Source organism: Pantherophis guttatus, chromosome 1 (genome assembly GCF_059756535.1).
Source record: "Pantherophis guttatus breed Tessera chromosome 1, ASM5975653v1, whole genome shotgun sequence".
NCBI lineage: Eukaryota > Metazoa > Chordata > Lepidosauria > Squamata > Colubridae > Pantherophis > Pantherophis guttatus.
Genome location: NC_142063.1, coordinates 14,577,198 through 14,598,453, shown reverse-complemented (window position 1 = coordinate 14,598,453; position 21,256 = coordinate 14,577,198). Strand labels below are relative to the sequence as shown.

The 21,256-nt window shown below is 44.2% G+C and overlaps 1 protein-coding gene across 1 annotated transcript in view; it reads right to left on the bottom strand.

Annotated features, from left to right (window-relative positions):
- LOC117668620 (calcium/calmodulin-dependent protein kinase type IV-like) overlaps window positions 1–13,082 on the bottom strand; it is a 69,135-nt gene extending 56,053 nt beyond the window's left edge. Inside the window, exon 1 of the mRNA XM_087893676.1 lies at window positions 11,862–13,082. Coding sequence (XP_087749802.1) covers window positions 11,862–11,962 — 101 coding nt within the window. The 5' untranslated portion in view covers window positions 11,963–13,082. The remainder of the gene's footprint in view (window positions 1–11,861) is intronic.
- Window positions 13,083–21,256: the final 8,174 nt, after the last annotated feature.

Here is a 21,256-nt window from a genome sequence, read left to right as displayed (position 1 = left end):
TACGACCACAACCGAGCCCCAAATTTCGGTTGCTAAGCGAGACAGTTGTTAGGTGAGTTTTGCCCCATTTTACAATCTTTCTTGCCACAGTTGTTCAGGGAATCACTGCAGTTGTTAAATTAGCAACACGGTTGTTAAGCGAATCTGGCTTCCCCGCCGATTTTGCTTGTCAGAAGGTTGCAAAACGGTGTGGTGGCACAGTGGTGAGAATGCAGTATTGCAAGCAAGCTCTGCTCACTGCCAGCAGTTCGATCCTGACCGGCTCAAGGTTGACTCAGCCTTCCATCCTTCTGAGGTCCGTAAAATGAGGACCCAGATTGTTGGGGGCAATAGGCTGACTCTGAAAACTGCTTAGAGAGGGGCTATAAAGCATTGTGAAGTGGTATATAAGTTTAAGTGCAAGGGAGGGAGGGAGGACGGATTGTAGTGGCACAGTGGTGAGAATGAAGTATTGCAGGCAAGTTCTGCTCACTGCCAGCAGTTCGATCCTGACCGGCTCAAGGTTGACTCAGCCTTCCTTCTGAGGTCCGTAAAATGAGGACGCAGATTGTTGCTGAGGAACAGGTTTAGGGTCACGAACCCTAAAACTATTAACTGGGGGCCAGGACTGGGATTTCTCTCCACCAGACACTTCAAGGTTAAAACCATATTAAAACCTAGTCTATCTAGGCTTCACTTAATAACATCAAAAGCAGAGTCAGAAATGGTTAGTACTGGTTAGTAAATGGCAATATGCTGACTCTGTAAACCGCTTAGAGAGGGCTGTAAAGCACTATGAAGCGGTATATAAGTCTAAGTGCTATTGTTGTTGCTACTAACTTAACAACTGCAGCGATTCACTTAACAACTGTGGTAAGAAAGGTCGTAAAATGGGGCAAAATTCACTTAACAAATGTTTCACTTAGCAACAGAAATTTTGGGCTCAGTTGTGGTTGTGGCTACCTGTACTTTATTTGGCCAAGTGTGATAAGACACACAAGCTATTTGTCTCCGGTACGGAAGCTCTTCCGGGTACATGCAAAACAATAGAGTAATAATAATCACAATAATGATACCAATAAAAGGAGGTAGTAGAGAAGATGAGAAGGACAATAATAAAATTACAGCCATATCATATGGGTAAATATACTTAGACTTAGGAGAGTACTGCGCAGGGGTGGGCTTCAAAAATTTTAGCAAGAGGTTCTCTGTCTGGTTTCTGGGTGGGAGTGGCCATGGTGGGCGTGGCCTAATCGGCCACCTGCACCACAGCGAGGGGGGGCAGTGTTTTTGCCCTCCCCAGGCTCCGGAGGCTTTTCTTGTGCCTCTGGGAGGGCGAAAACGGCCTCCCCAGGCTCCGGAGGCCCTTCCCAAACTTCTAGTAGGCCTGCTTTTCGCCCTCCCTGAGCCTCCACGCACACCCTGCACTTATCTGCATCCAAAATGGGCCGCGTGGGGTCTCCTGGGAGGGGAAGGGTGGGTGGGGCCAGCCAGGAGTGGGATTTGGGGCTTCTCTGAACTGCACAGAATCTTAGCTAGAGGTTCTCCCGAACGCCTGTGAACCAGGGGTGGGTTCTAATTTTTTTTACTACCGATTCTGTGGCCGTGGCTTATTTTGTGGGTGTGGCTTGGAGGTCATGTGACTAGGTGGGCGTGGCTAGCTGGTCAGAGTCATTTCTGGAAGGTCCTCGCACTTACGACCAGTCCTCGCACTTACAACCCGACTCATTTGTTTGCTTTTAACACTGATCAGCTGTAGGACGGCCCTTTGAAGCCCCGCGGCAAGAGTTTAAACAGTTTTTTTCCCTCTAATCATCAGCTGGGACTCAGGAGGCAGCAATAGATTGGGGGTGGGACCAAATAAAAGGTAAGAATAACGTGGGTGGGAGGGCGGGGGGAAGAACCGGTTCGGTGATGTCATATTGTCACCGCTACCGGCTCGGCCTAACCGGACCGAACCGGGAGGAACCCACCACTGCTGTAAACCCCCAGCAGCCCACCCCTGTGGGAATTAGGTGTTCAGCAGATTGATGACACAAGGGAAAAAACTGTCCCTGGGTCTAGTTTTTTTGGCAAGCAATGTCCTGTAGCGGCATCCCAAGCGGAGGAGTTGAAACAGTTGATGTCCAGAATGTGAGAGGTTTGTACTTTGTAAATATTTACTCAGCTCTCCTTCTGACCCATGCAACATACACTTTCTCAGTGGAAGGCAGGCTGGCTGCAATTGTTTTTTTCAGCTATCCGTTGAAGTCTGCACCTGTCCTGTTCGGTTGCTGGACCAAACCAGACAGTTATAAAACCAGAAATATAAGCTTTAAGTGCTATTGCTACGGTTGTTGAAATTACAACCCATCTCTTCTGCTTCAGAAATAGGATCAGGTAAATTAGAATTCCAAATTTCAGAAGCACCTCTTCCCCACACTTCTCATGCCACGCCAGATGTCTCTTGCATGAATATACCTATACGTGTATTTTTTCATTGTTTGAAAGAGTCGCTCAATTCAAAGGCGGCTGGGTCTTGGTAATTTAGCAGAGATAAACTTGAGTTTTCTTGGCAACAGGTAAAAGCCGCTTGGCTCTTGCATGCACGGGGGATTTTTGCTCAACGTGAATTTTACCGCTTTATTCTGCTGTTTTGCCCACCAACTGATTAGATCTGACTCAGCTCTGTTTTTTTGAGATTAGCTAGGACTGGCTAGCTGGGTGCTTTCATTGATTGGGATTGAAAGCACGGTGTAAATCAAATCTGTAAAGAAACCCCAAATCTTCATTATGGATTTATATAGCTGCCTATTTCACCGGTGTGCCTCTGGGCAGCACACACATTTAAAATAACACAAACCAAAAACAATCAAAGCCATTAAAACAATTAAAAACTATAAATAGAAAACCAAGAAGCAAACAAAGAACAGGAGAGTGCATTCACTCAGAATCTCACCATCAATACAGCCCTCTCACAGGGTCCATACAGTTGGTCCTCGACTTATGACAAGGCTTAGCAACTCTACAGAGTTATAACCGAGTTCCCTGGGAGTACTTACAACCCAATTCCTAAATTATAACAGCTGCTCCCCCATCCCCCGGTAGTCAAATAACCACGTTTTACAATGATTTTGCTGCAAACAGACATTTACCTTGTTTGGCAAAACTGGCTCATAGCGAACCATTAATTCGCTGAATGACGGTGGTATTTGCTTAATGACCACTGCAAAAAAGTTGCGGCTTACAACCCTGATGGGCAGGCTCCATTACGGTCATAAGTCGGGGACTATCTACAAAGGTAGCCCTCCATTTACAACAGTTTGTTTAGTGACAGTTCAAAGTTACAACGGAACTGACATAACCCTAACCCTGAATTATGTCATTGCAATAATTCTGTCCTTTCCAACATAGATAATCACATGCGTGGCTAAAAGGAACAGAACTTGCATCACGCCAGCATGATGGTAGTTTCATCATTTCAATAAAAACCTTTAATCTAAAAAAAAAAAAAAAGTTGCAATGGCGTTGAAAAGTGATTTATGACCATTTTTCACAGTTATGACCTTTGCAACATCTCCATGATCATGTGATCAAAATTCAGACATTTGCCATATTTGTGACGGTTGTAGTGTCCCAGGGTCATGTGATCACTTTTTGCGACCTTCTGACAAGCAAAGTCAGTGGGGGAAGCCAGATTCACTTAACAACCGGGTTACTTTCCAGCAAGCCGGGCTGGCTTAAGAAGAAATTTTTAAATGTTTTAATTGGTTTGTGATTTTTAATTTTTGGGCCAAATTTATATATATTTTAATTGTTTTTTTAATATTTGTATTTCATGTTCTTAATTCTGGCTGTACACCGCCCTGAGTCCTCAGGGAGAAGGGCGGTATATAAATTGGAAATAAAATAAATAAAATAAATAAATACTAACTTATCCACTGCAGTGATTCACTTAACAACTGGGGCAAGAAAGGTGGCAAAATGGGACCAAAACTCACTTAACAAATGTCTCACTTAAGAACAGAAATTTTGGGCTGAATTGCGGATGTAAGTCGAGGACTACCTGTATTTCCATGGGAACCCCGGGGCCAATGAAAAACCCAGTTTTCAAGCTCTTCCAGAAAATCAATAGACATCAGGTGCAAACAACCAGACGAAATTAGCAACTTTATTGTTCTCCGCCTGTTACACAAGAATCTCCACAGACCGGCAACTTTGCCTGGAAACAACCAGATAAGGCTCTAAGGCAGCAATCTCCAATTTTCCGACTCGGTGGTGGCAGCGGGATGGGGTGGGGGGTGGGGAATGGAAAGAGGATGGCTTTATGCTTGTGAATGCTGCTTTCACAAATGCAGCTTTGCACGCGTGTCCATGCACATGTACCACTTCCACAGACCAGTTCTAAAAGGGCTGCGGCCCAGCACTGGGCTGCAAACTAGGGGTTGGGGACCCCTGTTCTAAGGTATTGAAAGGGGCTCTGAGCCAGGAGTAAACTGCTGGGGGTTCGCGAAGAACCTCTAGCTAAGATTCTGTGCAGTTTGGAGAACCCCCAAAACCCATTCCTGGCTCCCTCCCCTCTCCCTGGAGTCCCCATGTGGCCTGTTTTGGATGTAAGTGCAGGGCGCACATGGAGGCTCGGGGAGGGCGAAAAATGGGCCTATCGAAAGTTCAAAAAGTCTGGAAATGGACCCGTTTCCGGCCTCCAGAGGGCCTCCGGAGCCTGGGGAGGCCATTTTTGCCCTCCTGGTGGCTCAAGGAAAGCCTCCGGAGCCCGGGGAGGGCAAAAATGCCCCCCCCCACCCTGGTGCAGGAGGCTGACTAGGCCACGCCCACCATGGCCACACCCACCCAGCAAACAGGCAGAGAACCCCTTGCTAAAATTTTTGAAGCCCACCCCTGCTCAGATCTAGCTCTTTTATGTTTAATCCAGGGTGATTCCCCGCTTGAAACCCTTCATCCCACTGGGATGGGTGACAATAAGGTTGGGACCAATCTCACCTCCTTAAAGGTGCATTTAATTCCTGGTGACTTCCTAGACCAGTGTTTCTCCACCTTAGCAAATTTAAGATCTATGGGTCATCTTCCAGAATTCCTCAGCCAGCCTTGGTGACTGGGGAATTCTGGGAGTTGAAGTTCACACTTCTTAAAGTTGCCAAGATTGACCCAAAAGTGCTTTTTCAGGAGGCAATTGGACTTTTTTGGGTTTTTTTCTGTTGAAGACGTTTCGCTTCTCATCCAAGAAGCTTCTTCAGCTCTGATAGGATAGTGGGGAGATCAGAGCTGAAGAAGCTTCTTGGATGAGAAGAAGCTTCTTGGATGACAAGAAAGTCCAGCTGCTTCCTGAAAAAGCTCCTTTGGGACAACCATGACCTGGATGACTGAGAATCTTTACAGACTTGCCAAGATTGAGATACACTGCCTTAGATTATGCCATTTCCTTGGCTGTGGTATAGAAGTGGATTCCCAGATTTTGTTTTCGATTTTGTTTTTAAATTTCCCAGTCTAGCCAACAATTCCACGATGGTCTTCCATCCAACCATTTCTGATTCTGCTTTTGATGTTATTAAGCCTACATAGACTAGGTTTTAAGACCTGCACTAAACCACGAAGTGTTTGGTGGGGAGAAATCCCAGTCCCAGCCCCCAAGTCAATAATTTTAAACCTCAGCAAATTTCTTAACCAAGCACTTCCCAACTTCCTTCTTCTACAGCAGCGGTCACCAACTGGTGGTCCGTGAAAAAATATTGGTGGTCTGCAGAAAAATTATTTGCAGTTTTTTAATATTGCACTAAATCAGGGGTCCTCAAACTACGGCCCCTGGGCCAGATAGATGCAATGAACGTTTGTGTTGCTGCAGAGAGTCTCTCCCTTCGGGGTCTTTTTGTGCAGGTCGGAGGGGGGCAGAAATTCAGACTTGGGGTCTGCTTCAGCCTCCTGGTGTGGGGCTTTGGGCGAAGACTGGAGGGAAGCGCCACTGGTGGCAAAGTGCCAGAGGGCCTCGTTCCAATGGGACTGCATCATGGCCTGGAACCGGCTGACCATCTCAGCCCTCTGAGCCTCCAGGCACCGGTACCTGGCCTTGCACTCCCGCAGGTCTTCCCTCTACTTGGAAAGCCTATGCTCCTAGTCCTCAGTGAGGTGCTTCTGCTGAGCCTCCTTCTCGGTCAGATCCAATTTGAACTGAGCTGTTTTGCCAACTCTTTCTCGTGGTGGCTGCTTAGTTCCTACAAATGCTTCCTGTTGGGGCCCTAAGGATCTCGGGCGGGCAGGCAAGGAGTGGCTGGGAGGGGAGGGGCAAGTAGAGGCCGCGAGGTGCCCCTCGATGTGAGTGACATTGAGTTGACCATGCCCACCCAGTCACATGACCACCTAGCCACACCCACCCAGCCAGTCATTAGGCAGATCATAGTAGTGGTCCGCGGGATTTAAAATTATGAATTTAGTGGTCCCTGAGGTCCGAAAGGTTGGTGACCCCTGTTCTACAGTGTGTTGAGAGACTACATCTCCCAGAATTCCTAGCTGATGCCCACCCTAGCTGGGGAATTCTGGGAATTCTAATCCCTGTTTTTTTTCACTTCATCTTCCACTCTATCTGCAGATTCTGGGGAACTTGGTTTATTTTTTTTTGATTTCCAGTGTGTTAAAAGCACTGAAGACCAAATCAGAGGATTGGGGGGAAATTAGCCACTTTAATCTAAGAACAGTTTTTTGGCAGCACCTTCAAAGAAACCCCCACAGGAAGACTAAAATAGCAGCATTATGGAACAGCAGCGTCCACGCTACATATGTTCTCTTTTTCCTTGCTAAGAATAGTTGTGCTTTTTTACCTTTGCATCCTCCAAACTTCATTATAGGCAGACCTATCTGGATCAGAGGGGAATGCAAAATTAGATATATACCCCCCTTGTGAAATTCACTGCCCCTCCATCTTGCCAGTTGTTTTGTTGATGTAACATATTTGGGGGGGGATCCATTTATGGAAACCATGTCCTAGATTTGATTTCATTTTCCTTTTGACATAAGATGGCTAGAAAACTTCTGCAAAATCCAGAAGGCTCTGCTGAGGACAAAGATCATGGATATCTTTCATTGGATTAGATAGATGAAGCCGTGGGAAGGGTGCTAAATAAGAAAAATACACTGATTTTCATGGCTTAGCAAGGGGCAGGAATGAGGCTGAGAGAGAGTTGGACAGAAACAAAAAGATAGATGCTACCGCCAAGGGTATTTTGTTAATCTGAGGGACAAGCTCAGTCTACAAATTGGCCTGAGGTTTAACTCACAAGGCGATAACCCTGTGATGGAAAGAAACACCATAGAACAGGGGTGTCAAACTCAAGGCCTGGGGGCCGGATCTGGCCCTCTAGGTCAGGGATGGCTAACCTTTTCTGGACCGAGTACCCAAAGCGCGTGCTAATGTGCATGCACGTGCCTAAACCCCCAAAACACAATGCGTGCCCCACCCGTGCATGCTCTCCATCCCCCCGTGCATATATGCGTGCCCCCCCGCACGTGCCCCCCCGCATGCGCGGCAGAGACCCAGAGACCAGCTGGCCGGCGGGAGGCACATGTGCATGCACAGCGGAGCTGAACTGGAATGACAGCTCGTGTGCCATTACAGAGGGCGCTGCATGCCACCTCTGGCACATGTGCCATAGGTTCGCCATCATGGTTCTAGGTGATTAGATGTGGCCCGCGAGGCCGCTCTGGGAACAGTGAAGTACCAGCCTGCGGTGCCTCTGTCAGCGAAATCGGAGCTCGGGAGGGCCATGGGCGGCCCTCGCAAGCTCTGTTTTCGCTGGCAGGGTTCTGCAGGAGGCTGTTGCAGCCGAAAACGGAGCTCGTGAGGACCGCAGGCAGCCCTCCTGAGCTCCATTTTCACTGGCAGATGGTTGCAGGCGGCCGTCACAGCCGAAAACAGAGCTCGGGAGCCTGTTTTTGCTGGTAGAACGCTTGGGCCACCATAGGCACCGACACGAGTGATGTTGAGCTGGCCACACCCACCCTGGCCATGCCCACCCCGGTCCCCCAAGGTCAAACACAACCCTGATGTGGTCCTCAATGAAATTGAGTTTGACACCTCTGCCATAGAACATAGAATAGTAAAAGAGTTGGAAGGGACCTTGGAGGTCTTCCAGTCCAACCCCCTGTTCAAGCAGGAGACCCTATACCATTTCAGACAAGTGGCTGTCCAGTATCTTCTTAAAAACTTCCAATGATGAAGCACCCACAACCTCTGGAGGTGAGTCGTTCCACTGATTAATTTTTCTCATTGTCAGGAATTTTCTCCTTAGTTCTAGGTTGCTTCTCTTCTTGATTAGTTTCCATCCATTGCTTCTTGTCTTCCCTTCAGGTGTTTTGGAGAATAGCTTGACTCCCTCTTCTTTGTGGCAGCCCCTGAGATATTGGTAGACTGCTATGTCTCCTCTAGTCCTTCTTTTCATTAAACTAGACATACCCAATTCCAGCAACCGTTCCTTATATATTTTATCCTCCAGTCCCCTAATCATCTTTGTTGCTCTTCTCTGCATTCTTTCTAGAGTCTCAACATCTTTTTTATACAGTATTGTAGTGATGAGAACTGGATTTCCCACAAAATCTTACTTTTTTCACCATTGAATTTAATTTCGTTAGATGGGGCCCAATGTTCAAGACTGTCAAGATCCTTCTGTATCTTAAGTCTATCTTATGGAGCGTTGACTATTCCTGCCAGCTTGATGTCGTCTGCAAATTTGATGAGTTCTCCATCTATCCTCTCATCTAAATGATTGATGAAGATATTGAAGAGTACTGGGCCTAAGACAGAGCCTTGGGTTACCCCACTGCATACAGGTGATAAGCCAAGGGAAATCATCAAAACCATAAAAAAGCAAAAGTTAGAATATTTTGGACATGTGATGCGACACCCGGAAAAATACGGCATACTTCACTTAATCCTCCAGGGAAAGACTGAAGGCAAACGAGGTCCAGGCAGAAGAAGCACATCATGGCTTCAAAATCTAAGGGATTGGTTTGGACAAAACTCAGCAGCACTTTTTCGTGCAGCTGTTGATAAAAATAGAATCGCCAACAAGATCGCCAACGTCCAATGACGGATATGGCACAAGAAGAAGAGAAGAAGCTATTCTATCTTCTCCCAAGTTTGCAGAATTCCTAATATATCACAAAGAGCACTCAGCATGCAGACCGATAACAGTCTCAGGGTCTTTTCCACACTGAATGGCCCTGGGAAATCAGCTTCTTTCTTTGCACACCATCTTACAGCAATTGTATGTTGCACCCACTTCCTCTTTTCTTCACTGAAGTCCATGCCCAGCTGTAGGAGCAAGTGGGCCAGCTCAAAACAGCCAAAGAGCTCCAAATATTATATTTTCACGGGATGGGCTGCCTTGTGTCAACCGTCCCATTGGCACATGCAGCAAAAGACTATTTTACCAAGAGTATAACTTTACTGATCGATCCATACAGAAGAAGCGAAGCTAGCTCTGAAGTTTTCGTGCGTAAAACAGCATCATTCAACTTCCCCTTTTCCCCATTTGGGCCACCCTTTGTTCAGCAACCCAGCACATTCTTTTCTGTTTTGGGAAAACAGTCTGCACCTTCGGAAGGTCCCCATTGCACGGCCTTGAAGTCCCGGGATTTTCTCAGGCTGCAAATGGCTTGGTTAGGATGTTAGAATGTAAAAACCCAGGCATGAAGAAGTAAAGATTTGATTATTTCAAATATCAAGTCATACACTGAAGCAGAAGTGGGCATTTTACAGCCCCTGGGTTACATCCGCTCCTTTGGCTGTTCCTGTCCAGCCCAGGTTTTTATTTTGAAAGCAACATCTATTTATTTTCAATGTACGCATATGCGTGCATGCATGTCTGCACACCTTCACAGCCGTCTTGGGTTGGCCCTCTATTACAGTTCCAGTTTTTCACGTGGCCCCTAGGGAAAATTAATTGCCCACTCCTCTGCATTGAAGGAACATCCTCCTTGCATGCAGGAAATTGGGATAATTAGTTCAATTATCCCTTTGTAAAATAAACAAAAGAAGTACCTTACATATGGAAACACTGTAGAGCCATTTTGAGATGTGTGGACTTCAACTCCCAGAATACCTCAGCCAGCAATCAAGAGTATCAGCATTTCTGATTCAGAGTTTAAAATCTGTGGACTTCAACTCCCAGAATACCCCAGTCAGCAATCAGAGTAGTAATGGTTTTCAACTGTGGCCAGTTTAAGATCTGTGGACTTCAACTCCCAGAATACCCCAGCCAGCTTTACTGTCTTGAGGTATTCTGGGAGTTGAAGTCCACAGATCTTAAACTGGCTAAGGTTGAGAAACGCTGGTAGAGTCTCTTGGTGGAATGACCAGACCGATATTTACTGCGTGCATATTTGGCCAGGGCTTGTGTCTGCAAAGAATGGTCAAAAAAGTCAAGATGGTGGCTGCAACTGAAGCTCTGGCCACTTTTATATCTGACCCTTCCACTTATTTGAACATGGCAAAGAGGGTCATTCCCTTAAGCTTTTTATCTATCTGCCTGGCGGGGTTGAGATTGCGGATTTAATGTGAGATTTCAACGCTCTCTTCCCCAACTACGGGGATGAACCCCCAAAGCTTTCCCCACAATTGTGATTTTTAAGGGGATGCCCAAAAGGAAGAATTTGAAGTCCACTGAGGGTAATCATTGCCCTGGTAATTGAGCTTAATTTTAATTGAAATTAAATGAAACTAAATTGATGCGTGTAGAAGAAGAGGTGGGGCTTCAGGTTGTAGCTGCTACGTTGACTTTTTGCCCCCCCACCATCCACCTCCCATTCTTCTACCTCAGAGGTCTTCAAACTTGGCAGCTTTAAGACTTGTGGACTTCACCTCCCAGAATTCTCCAGCCAGCATAGCATAGCATAGCTGGCTGGAGAATTCTGGGAGCTGAAGTCCACAAGTCTTAAAGTCCACAAAGCTGCCAAGTTTGAAGACCTCTGTTCTACCTCCTTGAAGATGATAATCGAGTCATGATTTTTGCAAGGTTAATGAGGATTAATTCATCCCCAACATTTGTAGAATTCTGCCTCCCTGAAATTTCAGATTAGTTTTCCCTGCCTGAAGCGGATGAGTTTATCAAGGACTGTTCAAAAGGCTGAACTGAAGCTGGAAATTTTGGAACTATCAGAACAAAAAATAAACACAAACCCAAGAAGCTGCACGTATTTCAAAAGTATTTAAAATTGTATTTCTTTGGCATGGGGGCTGCTTCAGCAGAACTCCACCTGACACAGGTAGTTATTTACTTACAATCATTCAGTGACCATTCAAACTTAGCCACAGCAACTGAAAAAAAGTGACTTATGACCCCTTTTCACACTTACAACCGTTGCAGCATCCCTTGCGGTCACGAGATCAAAATTTGAACACCTGGCAACTGGCTCATATTTATGACGGTTGTAGTGGCGGGGGGGGGTCATGTGATCAACATTTGTAACCTTCTGACAAGCAAAGTCACTGGGGAAGCCGGATTCACTTAACAACCCTGTTACTAACTGAACTGCAGTGATTCACTCAACAGCAGTGCCTGAAAGGTTGTAAAATGAGCAAACTCGCTTAATCGTCTCGCTTAACGACAGACATTTGAGGCTCAACGGTGATCGTAAGTTAAGGACTACTTGTGTATCTTTCCAGGAAATATAATTTAGAGTCGAACTCTGCAGGTGGAAGGCAGAGAGAGGGAAAAATCCTATATTTCTTTTATTTCCTATAAAAGTCTTTCTTTTCTTGAGCAGGAAAAAAAAAATCACCGTTGTTTTAGAAGATCATTTATTTGGGGCTTCCGTGACCCTCCTTTTCTTTTCCACTTTGCAAAGCCTCCTACAGCATCACAAGGCACCAAAGAGATTTAAACGCCCAGCCTCACCTGCCCAGCTCCGGTCCCATAAGATAGAAATCCTGCAAAGCCGATTGTCTTCGGGATCCTTCAATCCAATATTCCTCCTCCAGAGGTTTAGAAGTGAGCATCCTGGAACAGGGAAGAAAGCTCTCCTTGTGCTTTCTTGTGCTTTCTTTCTTTCCTCCCCCACCTCGTCTTCCTCCTCCTCCTCCTCCTCTTCTGATCACATTGCAGATGGAGAAATAAAAGAGAGAGAGAGAGAGAGAGAGAGAGAGAGAGAGAGAGAGAGAGGGCGGAGTGAGGAGGGATTTTTGGAGAAGCAATTTCGAGGATTATCCAGGATTCACAATAGCATTGTCCAAATTTTCTTCCGGCTAGAATATAAGGTGGGTGCAGATTAATCGGCAGCTTCACGCTGGAGATGCTGCCATCTTCATAGCCTCCTTAAAAAGGGGGCTTTTAAAACCCTCAGAGGGTAAGGATTAGCCCTTGCAGGTGAAAATGGCACCGCTCCCTCTCCAGATGTTCACCTATCCTTTTTTATTATTATTATTATTATTTCTCAGCAAATAGTTTCCTCCTGCCTCCTTTTGGTACTTGGTGGCTGCCTTGGGAAACCAACCCTGCAGAGTAGGTCAACTTTCCACCTGCTTCTGTAGAGCCATAATCCACTGCCTTTCCAGCACAGCCGGATGGGAGGATTTCAAGGGAGGATCAGAAAAATCTATCTTTCTTTCCTTCCTTCCTTCCTTCCTTCCTTCCTTCCTTTCCTTCCTTCCTTCCTTCCCTCTTTCAGTCCTTGCAGGAAGATGCTGCAAGTGGAGAGCTTCGGTGAGAAGTTGGGAATCGTCAGCTCCACTCGGAGGATTCTGTTCGCTCGGCTGCAGCCCCAGAGTAATCCTTTAAAGTGACAATTGTAGATCTCTGGATCAGAAGGACTAGCAGATGCATCGGAGCCCCCCAGATGCAAGGAAGGTTGTTGAGCCGTCAAAAGAAGTTTCCCCGGTCATAGCTCAGAATCTTTCCCCCCACCCGGGAGGTTCCTCCATTCAGCTGGGTGATGCTCTGGCGGTGCAGGCAGCACCACGCCCGACCGAGATAAGATCCCATGACCTCTATTGAGGAAAAGGGTGGCTTTTCTGCTCCGCCTTGCAAATCCAGCTCTCTCCTGCCCCCTAACGGATCCTGCTTTTAATTTCAAGGACGATGGAACCGGTGGCAGGAATTTGAGTGTACAGGACTGTATGTGTCTAGTCTGGTTAGTTTAACGAAAAGAAGGACTGGTGTGTGTGTGTGTGCGTATGTGTGACATGATAGCAGTGTTACAATATTTGAGGGGCTGCCACACAGTAGAGGCGGGGGTGGGAGGGGTTAATTTATTTTCCAAAGCGCCCGAAGGCAGAATAGAGTGGAGTGGAGTGGAGTGGAGTAGAGTAGAGTAGAGTAGAGAAAATGAGATGGGATGGGATGGGATGGGATGGGATGGGATGGGATGGAATAGAATAGAATAGAATAGAATAGAATAGAATAGAATAGAATAGAATAGAATAGAATAGAATAGAATAGAATAGAGAAAATGGGATGGGATGGAATGGAATGGAATGGAATGGAATAGAATAGAATAGAATAGAATAGAATAGAATAGAATAGAATAGAATAGAATAGAATAGAATAAGAAGTAATGGATGAAAACTAATCAAGGAGTGAACCAACCTAGAATTAAGGAGAAATTTCCTGAGAGTTAGAACAATTAATTAGTGGAAAGGCTCACCTCCAGAAGTTATGGGTGCTCCATCACTGGAGGTTTTTAAGAAGAGATTGGCAGCTATTTAACTGAAATGCTATAGAGCCTCCTGCTTCAGCAGGGGGTTGGACTAGAAGACCTCTAAGGTCCTTTCCAACTCTGTTATTCTCTTCTTCTCTTCTGACTGTTTGAGGCTGCAAGAGAGACCTGGAGATTGGCAATTTCGCAGGTGTTGGCATTGCAAACTTTTCTGCTCCAATTTGGCATTAAACAGCCCCACTCCTGTCCTGCTTATTCGACCCTGTTCAGAGTCAGTCCCAGATCATTGGCTCCTGTCGAACAAAAAGGCACCCTCAACGAAGGTCAGAAAAGTCAAGATGGCAATGGTGGCCACCATCTTGCATTGCCCCTTCCCTGAGATGGCCCTGTTTACTATAAACTCTAAAGTTTATAAAATCCTTTGAGGCTGCCCTTTCAAAGTGTCAGCATAAGGAGGAAAATATAACATTGATGCCAGGGGATCTAGGATAAGAATAGAATAGAATAACATAGTTGGAAGGGACCTTGGAGGTCTTCTAGTCCAACCCCCTGCTTAGGCAGGAAACCCTACACCTATAATATCAGTCTGTTTCTACTCCTGGGCTGGGAATGACACAAAAGCAACATCATGGAGACATGGCTAAAAAAGGAGGCTCCCTTTAAAAAAAATTCTGCCAGTTTTTTATACGTAGACAAAACGCATCAGGGGACATTTCCATTATGGGGAGTGGGTTCAAAAAAAAATAGGTGCCTGAAAAGGAGACTGTGAGTTCTAGTCCCACTTCAATCCAATCATCAGGATTCTGTGAGTTCTAGTCCCGCCTTAGGTATGAAAAATGGTTGGGTGACTTTGAGCCAATCCCTCCCTTTCAACCCTACCCACCTCACAGGGCTGTTGTTGTGGGAAAAATAGGGGGAGAAAGAATATTAGTTATGTTCACTGCCTTGAGAGTTATTTATAAAACTAACAAAGGTGGAATGTATACTTACACAAAAATGTATTTTACTGGGGGAAGTTGTGAACAATACTGCATCTCTGAAATAAGGCTATGCAAAACAGGATGATCCAGCCACAGAAATGGGACTAAGAAATAGGATCCTGAACCATTTCCTATTCTAGTGAATAAACTTCTGGGAACTGCAGGAATGACCCCCCCCCTCCAGAAACCCTTGGATTGGCACATTATGAAGATGGAATGGAATCAGACTGTTCCATTGTCCAATTGCCTCATTTTTCTCATCTCTGCTATTAAGAAAAATGCAATACTCATTTTTCTATGAAGTTTTTAAACATTCTCAAGCTGACGTACAAACAGTATGAATCTGATTTCAGGTCTGGAAAAACGAGACAGCAAGCAAAGTCAAAAGGGCTTTGGTCTAAACATGGAATCTCGACTTCAATGAAAACTTTGAAAATCTCAGCCTCATCCAGTATGGCTCTCAGGTAGCTGGGTGAGAGGGAAGAAGAGGAAAGGATGGATGGATGGATAGACAGATGAATGAAGAGATGGGTGACTAGATAAGAGAGATAGACAGACAGATGGAGAGAGAATTGGTGGATTGATGATGTGAGAAGATGGGTAGTATAGAATGGATGGCTGGATAGAGGGATAGAAATAGAAAGAGGATAGGCAGATCGATAAATGGATGGACATGAGTGAAAAGATGGGTGGATAGATAGATAGATAGATAGATAGATAGATAGATAGATAGATAGATAGATGATAGATACATGGATACATAGATACATAGATGGATGATAGATGGATGGATTAATTAATGGATGGAGAGGTGAGTGAATAAGGTAGATGATGGATGGATGGATGGAGAGGATGGGCATATTGATGAAGGGATATTTGGACAGAAGGTGGAGAGAGAGAGGGAGGGAGGGAGAGATAGAAGAGGGAGAGAGGGAGGGAGGGAGAGAGAGAGAATTGCTGCCTATAAAGGGATATTTGGTGCAACGGACTACAGTGAAGCAGTAAATTCCTAGGAAGGAGGGAGCACAATTCAGAAAGGAGTCAAGACAAGAGGCAGCACAGCCTTCAACTGTCAAGAAGTCAAAGGAAAAGAGTTAGGTTAGCTTCCCCCAGACTCTATATTCACTAGGGTGAGAATATACCATTTCTGACAAATGACAGTCTAGTCTTTTCTTGAAAGTCTCAAGCGATGAAGCTCCCACCACTTTCGAAGGCAACTTCTGTTCCATGGGTTGATTGCTCTCAGTGTCAGAAAGTTCTTCCTCATTTCTAGGTTGAATTTCTCTCCTTGGTCAGTTTCCATCCATTATTCCTTGTCTGGCCTTCAGGTACTTTGGAAAACAGCTTGACCCGCTCCTCTCTGTGGCAGCCCCTCAAGCCATTTTGTGAACAGATGAGTATCTTGTGACAGCCATTTTGTGAGCGTGCCCATCTCATTCTCTCAGAATTCAAAGGTGTCTCTGATTCAAAAAAAGGCCTACCATTACTTTAAGGTGACTAAGAAGTAAAGTCAAAGTTATGTTTATACAATAGCAAGGAAATTATATCAAAACATAAATGGAAGGGCTCCCTCATGATAGCAGGCCGAGGGACTAAATAGGATTTAGCATCTAAAGAAGGTTTCCTGGAAGCCCACTTTTGGCCACTTTCAGATATGTGGACTTCAACTCCCAGAATTCTCCAGGCTAAAGAATTCTGGGAGTTGAAGTCTATACATCTGAAAGTTGCCAAAATCGAGAAACACAGATCTAAATTACTTAATTGTATTATAAATTCAGCAGCTTCTCTATGGTGGAGCACAAGAGGCCTTTCAGGACTGAGGACTCTACAGCAGTGGTGAAATCCAATTTTTTTTTTTACTACCGGTTCTGTGGGCATGGCTTGGTGGGCATGATGTGGCTTGGTGAGCGTGGCCTGGTGGGCGTGGCAGGGGAAGGATACTGCAAAATCTCCATTCCCAGCTCACTCCAGGGGAAGAATACTACAAAATCCCCATTCTCTCCCCACTCCAGGGGAAGAATACTGCAAAATCCCCATTCCCACCTCACTCCAGGGGGAAAATACTACAAAATATCCATTCCCACCCCACTCCAGGGGAAGGATACTACAAAATCCTCATTCCCTCCCCACTCCAGGGGAAGGATACTGCAAAATATCCATTCCCACCCACTCCAGGGGAAGGATACTACAAAATCCCCATTCCCTCCCCACTCCAGGGGAAGGATATTGCAAAATCTCCATTCCCTCCCCACTCAAGGGGAAAGGATACTGCAAAATCCCCATTCCCATCCCACTCTGGGGCCAGCCAGAGGCGGTATTTGCCGGTTCTCCGAACTACTCAAAATTTCCACTACTGGTTCTCCAGAACCTGTCAGAACCTGCTGGATTTCACCCCTGCTCTATAGACTTCTGGTGGTTACTAAACTACAACTCCCAGCATTCCTCAACCATTTAATAGCCTGCTTGCTATTGCAGGTTCTAACCACAAAAGGGGGCTGTTGCTTTCCTTTTAAGCAACTCTGCAGCTTTTGGTAGACCAGTATAGAATTTAGTTGGGTTAATATATGATTTATAGCTGGCTTTATCAGCAGCAAATGGTGAAGAAGCAGCATAATAAAAACATGCATCTTTTAAAAAATAAAACTGTAGAAATCGAAAACACAGGAGACACCATTAACCTTTCAAAGCTGCCCTTGTTAGAAAAAGAGCAAAGCAAATCAGTATTGAAATAGTGTCTTCTAACCTGACTTTATATAAATAAATGAACAGTCTGACCTCCAGAGGCTCAGAGATCTCTCTGAGGTGGGCAAGGTATTAATTCAGCTTTTTCAGGATGCTATAATCTTATTCAGTTCATTGTTTTTGAAACGATATGCAAACCAGAATATGTTCCTTTTATGCACTTGTAATTTTGATCCACAGTTCGGCATTTTTTTAAAAAAACAAAACAAAAGACATATAAAATATTATCTCCGTTACTCTGTTCAACATTATTAACAACAACAACAACAACAAATCACGCTTCCTAAAATTGCATAAGTAAAAATCGGTGCATATTAATTTTCTGGGTTTTTTAAAAAATTATTATGAAATGGAAGAAGAATCATCGTAAGGTTGTAAAAATGAGAAACGGACAAGGCTCATTTGCACGTACCGAGCGTGAACAAACCAGTAATTATCACTGTAGTACAAATTTCACTGTAGGAAGATGACACGAATCATTTGATGACTTTGTTTTGCTAATTGTATGCTAAATGCTGTTCATTTTCTGTAGTCCCATTTACAACATTAATTAAAATGCATTTTGAAAACCGAATGGTAATTAAACGGTCAAAAAGGCAAAGAGGCTAACCGTGCAATGTGATAAATGCCCGATATGAAATAGACTCTATCCAAATCACCGGGGATTTATTCCTACACCAGTACAAGAAGTTTGCAGCCTAAATTCCAAACATGAGCAATTTTGAAGAAAAAGGGTCGTCAGAAGAATAATTTGGGGTTCGTACTCAAGCCAGGGCTGCGTAAGAATAAATAAAAATGAGATCCAGACAGCTGTGAGGAAAGAAGAAATATTTATTCCTAAAAGCAAAACAGTTTGCATTTAAGGGCAGGCTGCAGAGAAATGGGGTTCAGCCAAAGATTTTTATAGGGGGATCTTGTCTGGGGTGTCACGTGCTGATTCTAGGGTGACACTTGAGGGGCTTGTGTGTATGTATGTGTAGGTATGTTTATTTTTCTGAACATGCAGTTCCTCTGGGAGACATAATTTAATTAACTCTGTTTGCAGACCTTATACTTTGATATGTGGATTAGGTCTGGGTAACTTATTTGGGGGTTTGAGGACGTTTGAGAAAAGGATTTCCACCATTTGCTATTTTTTACTTGATTAATTTAATTTCAGCCTGACCGTCAATTATCTAGTGGAGATGCTGATTCTCAGACCATTGTGGATTCTGTTCATATTTTAAGGGAAGATGGAAATAGCATAGAGAGTAAAATACATTTTGATATAAAACTTCTCACACGGGGATCTCTTTAAAAGCATTATCTAACATAGTGTTTCTCAAGCTTAGCATCTTTTAGATACAATATGTGGATTTCAATTCCCAGAAGTCCCCAGCTAGTAAAAGCAATGATCTATGAAACAATTGGTCCCCACTGCAGGCTGAAACTGTTGGTCACAACTCAACACTCGGGAGCCCCCGCACAAAGATGCTGGAAGGAACTATGTGGCTCACAAATTGTGCACTGGTAGAAAAGGTGCTTCTCTGTCTTGACTTATAACTAAGGTGACCAGATTTTAACATTGGTAAAGAGGGACATTGTGGGCGTGGCTTATTTTGTGGGCGTGGATATCTGGTCATGTGACTGGGTGGGCGTGGCTAGCTGGTCATGTGACTGGGTGGGCGTGGCTAGCTGGTCATGTGACCGGGTGGCCATGGCTATGTGTATAGGGACTACTCAGAGGGCTGAAAAGTCATTTCTGACAGGTCCTCACACTTTTGACTGGTCCTCACACTTATGACCATCCTCATATTTATGCCCGTGCAGTATTCTTAACAACCATGTCACTCATTTCACAACTGCTTCTCTTCACCATGGTGACAAGATAGGGCAAAAATGTAAAATGTGAGGACAGTCGTAAGTTCGAGGACTGGTCAAAAGTGTGAGGACCAGTCAAAAATAACTTTTTCAGCCCTCTGAGTAGTCCATATGCATTAAAGGATACAGCAATAGAGAGGGATGAAGGAATGGAAATTAGAGTAGGAGTGAGGGTAAGAGAGGGAGGAAGAGAGGAGGAGAAGGAGAAAGGAAGAGGAAGTAGGGAGGAGAAAAAGAGGGTGGGGGGAAGAGAAAGTAAGAAGGAAAGAAAAGAGAGAGGTGGTAGGTTTGAGGAGAAAGATTACTGTACAATAAAAAAGATGAAAGGGAAGAAAGCCAACCCCAAGCAAATATAAAGATATTAAGATTAAGAATGAATTGTTAAACTTTAAAGAATAAAAGAGAACAAATATGAATAAATGGCAATAATTAGAAACACACATACAAACATACAATGTATTTTCTTTGAACAGAATATTTGGCTGGTTCACAAATTTAAACAGCGTTTAGTCATTTCAATTAAATTTACAATTTCTATATTTCCTTTTTGCTATATTTATTCCTCATCTATTTTTTTAAAAAAAACAATATTACCCTTCATCCTCATCTCTAATCTTAATCAAATTCAATTTTTCCCTTCTATTCTATATTATACCCCTTCCCATTGTCATCTATTTTTATATCCATCCTCACATTGGTTAATTATGTAATTATGTAATACAGTTGTTTAATACAAATTCAACATTTTAATATAAATCAATTAGTTATATAACTATCTTTTTTGTATATTAATCAATATGAACATGAATATTCCAATTATTTCCACGCAATCCAATTTCTTACAAATCAATTAATTATATTTACCAATAATAATAAACCAAATAATTTCCCCCATATATTCCTCCAAACCACAACTTAACCATTTCTGCTTTCAACACAATATACAATTATTAATAGTATCTCAATTATTACAATTCCCTAGTTAAATAGAGCTTTTTTTCTTTTGTGTTTTAAAATCTTGAACTCTCCTCTTTTGCCCAAAATTTCCCATTGTTTGCAGTTTTGTACCTACCTTTTTTGGTGAGGAAAAAGAAAAAGAAAAAGAAAGAAATCTCTCTCTGCCTCATTTTGTCACGTTGCAGGTTTAGTTTCGCTTTCGCCTTTGTTTTCAGTATAGCTAGGGGGAAAAAAATCTGCTCCAGGAACTTTTTGCAGCTTTTTGCAGCTAATTAACCTAGCGGAAGCTGTTAACAGGGGCTGTTTTTTCTATTTTTGCAGGCATGGGTCTATTCATTTTTTTTTAACACTGATCAGCTGTAGGTCGGCCCTTTGAAGCCCCGCGGCAAGAGTTTAAAGAGTTTTTTTTCCCTCTAGCCATCAGCGGGGATTCAGGAGGCAGCCGGGACTCAGGAGGCAGAATGAAAAATCGGGACTTTTTTAAAACGCCGCGGGACGCAGGACAAATTGCTCAAAAGCGGGACTGTCCCGCCAAAAGCGGGACGTCTGGTCACCTTACTTATAACCAGTGGTGGGATTCAGCTGGTTCGGGCTGGTTCGAGAGAACCAGTTGTTAAATTGCTGGCTGGCCTCACCCCTTCCAGGAGTCCTCATGCTCCCAGGAGGCTGCAGGAAGGCCGGATACTCTTTCGGGGCCCCAGGAAGTTCAAAGCCAGAGAGAGCCAGCGAGAGCATAAAACCAGGGGACTCACCGTATCTCGTCCCTTTTTCTGTTCAGGAACTCAAGCCATGTGATCCTGTCCACCATTAAACCATCTTTCCAAGCAGTCTCCGTGTTTCCAATGTCTTTTTCCCCACTTGGAGCAGAACCCAGAAGGATATTTCTTCCTACAGAGGTCTTCTAGTCCAACCCCCTGCCTAGGCAGGAAACCCTACATCATTTGTCTCTCTGTCTTTCAGGATCTTTTATTGACTTTCTAATCTAGTCTACGATCCTGAAATTTCTTAGTGGTCTCTCTTCCAAATATTAATCAAGGTTGATCCACCCAGCCAACATTGTTTAGGTGCTGCTAGCTGGGCAGCTAATGAAACAGACTTAA